Here is a 3,340-nt window from a genome sequence, read left to right as displayed (position 1 = left end):
AAACGCCGACTGCTTCGTCTTGTTCGTTCCTGGTAAACGAAGTGAATAAGACGAGGCAATCGGAGCAGCAGCTGAGCAAGTTTGCTCAAACAACGAATCACAAGCACAATAGGCACGGATGACGGAACAGAGCAGTAACGGGTGTATTTTGATTCTCCTTCGCACGCGTACACAAACATGGGCTGGTGACCAGTGTATATATAGATATATGTAAATCTATATTTATATATACACAATGATGTTCGCCCAATTCCTGTGCACAGTTTCCAAACCGTCCAAAGAGTTTGGCTATGGTCTCTACACGCACATCTGAACCGAGGTGAACAGTACGCTGGTGCTTAGACCCCAGGTTCAGTACGGTCGCCAGACGGTTTTCTGCGCCTGCTTCAGTAGGTTGGGCGAACGTAGCTTAGTCCGGTCCGGCGATGCCGACTGCGTTTGATGATGGTGACTTTGCTCCTGCTGTTGTTGTTGCTGCTGCTGCTTGATACAAGCGAGGGCCGGGGCTGAGTCGTGTAGGATATGCTTTTTTGTCGACAGGGCCTTCAGGTCGCAGCGAAGCCCGATCCGGGGCGAGACTGACTCGGTTGGATCGATCATAGCGTTTGGTGTGTTTGTGGTGGCCGGGGCGGTGGTAGAGTCAGGCGTTTCCGGTTTCCGACCAATATCCGGATCGCAGATGTCGGGTGAGCTCTCGCGCGTTCCGGTACTACCGGTGGCGGTTGTTTCTGTGGATGGCGCCGTTGGTGGTCGCAGGATTGGGATAAAGGCGGACTTGACCACGTCGATCTGCTCGTCGTCCGAGTCGTCCTCGTTGGCAGACGACAGCTCGCCGTTGCTGGTGTCGATGCTGATACTGCTATTGCTTACCCCGGGTATTGTCCCCGACGGCAGGTTTGCCGACTGACCGAGACCAGCATGCGGTCCAATACCCGTCACCACCCCGTGGCCTGTGTGTTGAAGTCCTTGGCCTTGATGGTGATGATGATGCTGATGCAACGTGTGAGCTTTCGGTGCAGAGTGCATCAGGCCGGCGGCCGCTGACAGTGCCGTAGAAAGTGTGGCCGATCCAGCAATTGGTGGCAGCGGTGGGCTGGCGTTTGAGTTGCGCGAAGAAGCCGGTGACAGGCGCGATGACGCAGAGTCGATGCTGGCCGGCTGATGCAGTGTGATGGTGGCGGTAAGCTGCGCTGTTGGGCGGAGGGTGCCGTTGGTAGCAGCAGCCGCCGCTGCCGCCGCAGCAGCCGCCGCCGTCGAACGAAAGGCGGCAATGTCGTAAGGCAGAAAAGGTGACTTGACCAGGGGTTGATCATGGTGGACCGCAAACGAGGATATGGCCACCGGTGGGTAGGCGGTGGGGCTTGTCAGAAGCGTAGACGAGTGTGGGAGACCGTTCGGGTGGGTTGCGCCTGCCGCAGGAACTGGATGACTAGCAGGTGACCGAAGAGACACCAGTTCACTCACCGGATCTGTCATACCTGCCACGGAAGCCGTAGAGCTGACGGCTGTAGTAACGGCTACGGTGCTGCTAGTAGTTTCAGGGTTGGCGCTACCGAGTAGGTGCCCGTTGCCAATGGCACTGCTGGTCACTGCAAGACAAAAAGAAAGTCCGATCGTTGCCTATTAGATGTTAATAAGTACAGCCATTGTTGCGACATAATATCACTGGCGTGGGTAGATTGTATTTAATTAAACGTAAGGGATAGGATGGAGTGCTGGAAGTGCGAACCGCTATATCCACCATAATATAATTTTGCGTAGGACGCATAATTGCGGACTCACCTTTGTCGTGGCATCCCAACGTGGTCTGTGGTTGAGGCGCTGCTGGTGGCGGAGGAACCTGGATCGCTTGCTGCTGCTGCTGGTGCTGTCGAAAGTAATCCGACCATGCATAGTTCATGTACGCTGCATCAAGCCAGCCGGCGTTCAATATAAAAGGATTAAATGCACCTGGATGTCCATACGCAAAATCTAGTTGGGACGGGAGAAACGTCATGTAAAATAGTGTAACTGATTGATTCAAATAATATGCGAGATAGTTGAGTAGAGGCTGCAGCGAGGTAATGACCTAAACGTGAGTTTATCATGAAAATTTCTACCTATCGTATCATCGGCATCGTAACTACTGACTCGACTCATCCAGAAGTATCATATCTACAGTATTATATATAGTTTAGTGTATGTGTGGTTGCTTCGCGTAGGATGTTCATATGTAACTCACAGACCTTAGATTTAGGTTTTTAGTTTCTTGGATTATGGTTTGGTTTGATCGAAAGAAAATTTCAAAAACTCTGCTTTGACATGGTGAATTGAAAAAAAAACATACTATCCTTCCGGGACAGAGTATATTTACATTTATATCCAAATATTTGTTTAAATTTGGTTCATACATTAGTGAAATCAAAGGATGCATCAATGAACTCAATACACATAGTACTTATTGAGGAGTTAGTTGGATTATGGTACCGTAATTCTATCTCGGTTAGATGTGCGACAAGCTTGACTGTTACCACATAAAACGGTTTACTCAGAGCGCGTGACTTACTTTGTTTTGAACGGGGTTCTCGCGGCCCATCTACTGTCACCTTGATTGCCTTCGTGTAGGTCGCAATCTGGCACGGATACGAGCTGATAGTGATGGTGATGGAAAAGGACTTTCCTCTCCCAGACCGCCCAACAAAGCGTAAATCGTTGAACTTGGCGACCTGGTTCTTCATAACCGCGGTGCAGTTGCGCAGCTCTGCGTGGTAGTTTTCGTCGTTACCCGCCTTTATGGTGACCAGCGTACCATCCTGTATATCGTCCAGTGCAATCACCTTGAATGCGCACGGCAGGCTCTTGTTAGACCGCCAGTGTGTTGGCAAGGCGGAGCAGAGGACAGCCGGCGAGCCTGTCTGCACCAGCTCTCCATGGTACTCCTGCAGCATCTCGTGCAGGTTGGCAAACATATCATTGATTGTTGTCGGCATCGATGGGCTGTGACACTCGCTGTTTGTCGCCGCCGGTAAATGCATTTGCGAAGTGGTTTACTGTGCGCCCTGTTACCGAAAGAGGTGATGATGGTTGCTTATACCGCAGTTGACTCCGCTTACCAGTTCCTAGAACTTTTGAAAACTTTGGATAGGCACTGCACTGCCAAGATATATCCAAGAGATGCTTTTTGATAGTTGCTTGTGATTAGTTCAGTTGATTGAGAGGCAGGTTGTAGCATTGACCGTGAGCCGGTGCCTCTACCGACGGATATATTCACGAAAGGACAACTAGGTCTTTCTACACACACGACAGCTTCATCGATCCTGACGCTATGGAATACGGATGCACGATGATGACACGATTGCGG

At 50.7% G+C, this 3,340-nt stretch overlaps 1 protein-coding gene across 1 annotated transcript; it reads right to left on the bottom strand.

The window, feature by feature from the left end:
- Positions 1–351: 351 nt before the first annotated feature.
- Positions 352–3,014, bottom strand: LOC131290742 (segmentation protein Runt-like). The gene is made up of 3 exons (XM_058319911.1): positions 2,546–3,014; positions 1,783–1,971; positions 352–1,589 (listed from the first exon to the last, which is right to left on the bottom strand). The coding sequence occupies exons 1-3, from the start codon at positions 3,012–3,014 to the stop codon at positions 352–354; spliced, it is 1,896 nt and encodes a 631-aa protein (XP_058175894.1).
- Between the last annotated feature and the right edge of the window lie 326 nt (positions 3,015–3,340).

This window comes from Anopheles ziemanni, chromosome X (genome assembly GCF_943734765.1).
Source record: "Anopheles ziemanni chromosome X, idAnoZiCoDA_A2_x.2, whole genome shotgun sequence".
NCBI classification, from domain to species: Eukaryota; Metazoa; Arthropoda; class Insecta; order Diptera; family Culicidae; genus Anopheles; species Anopheles ziemanni.
This window is presented reverse-complemented; position numbering and strand designations above follow the sequence as displayed.

What these genes read in the sequence shown, in the direction of transcription:
- LOC131290742 (XM_058319911.1), bottom strand. Translation starts at nt 3,014, where the DNA reads ATGCATTTACCGGCGGCGACAAACAGCGAGTGTCACAGCCCATCGATG. An exon ending in AGAACCCCGTTCAAAACAAA is followed by an intron (nt 1,972 to 2,545) that starts GTAAGTCACGCG and finishes CGTCCCAACTAG; the next exon opens with ATTTTGCGTATGGACATCCA. An exon ending in GTTGGGATGCCACGACAAAG is followed by an intron (nt 1,590 to 1,782) that starts GTGAGTCCGCAA and finishes TTTGTCTTGCAG; the next exon opens with TGACCAGCAGTGCCATTGGC.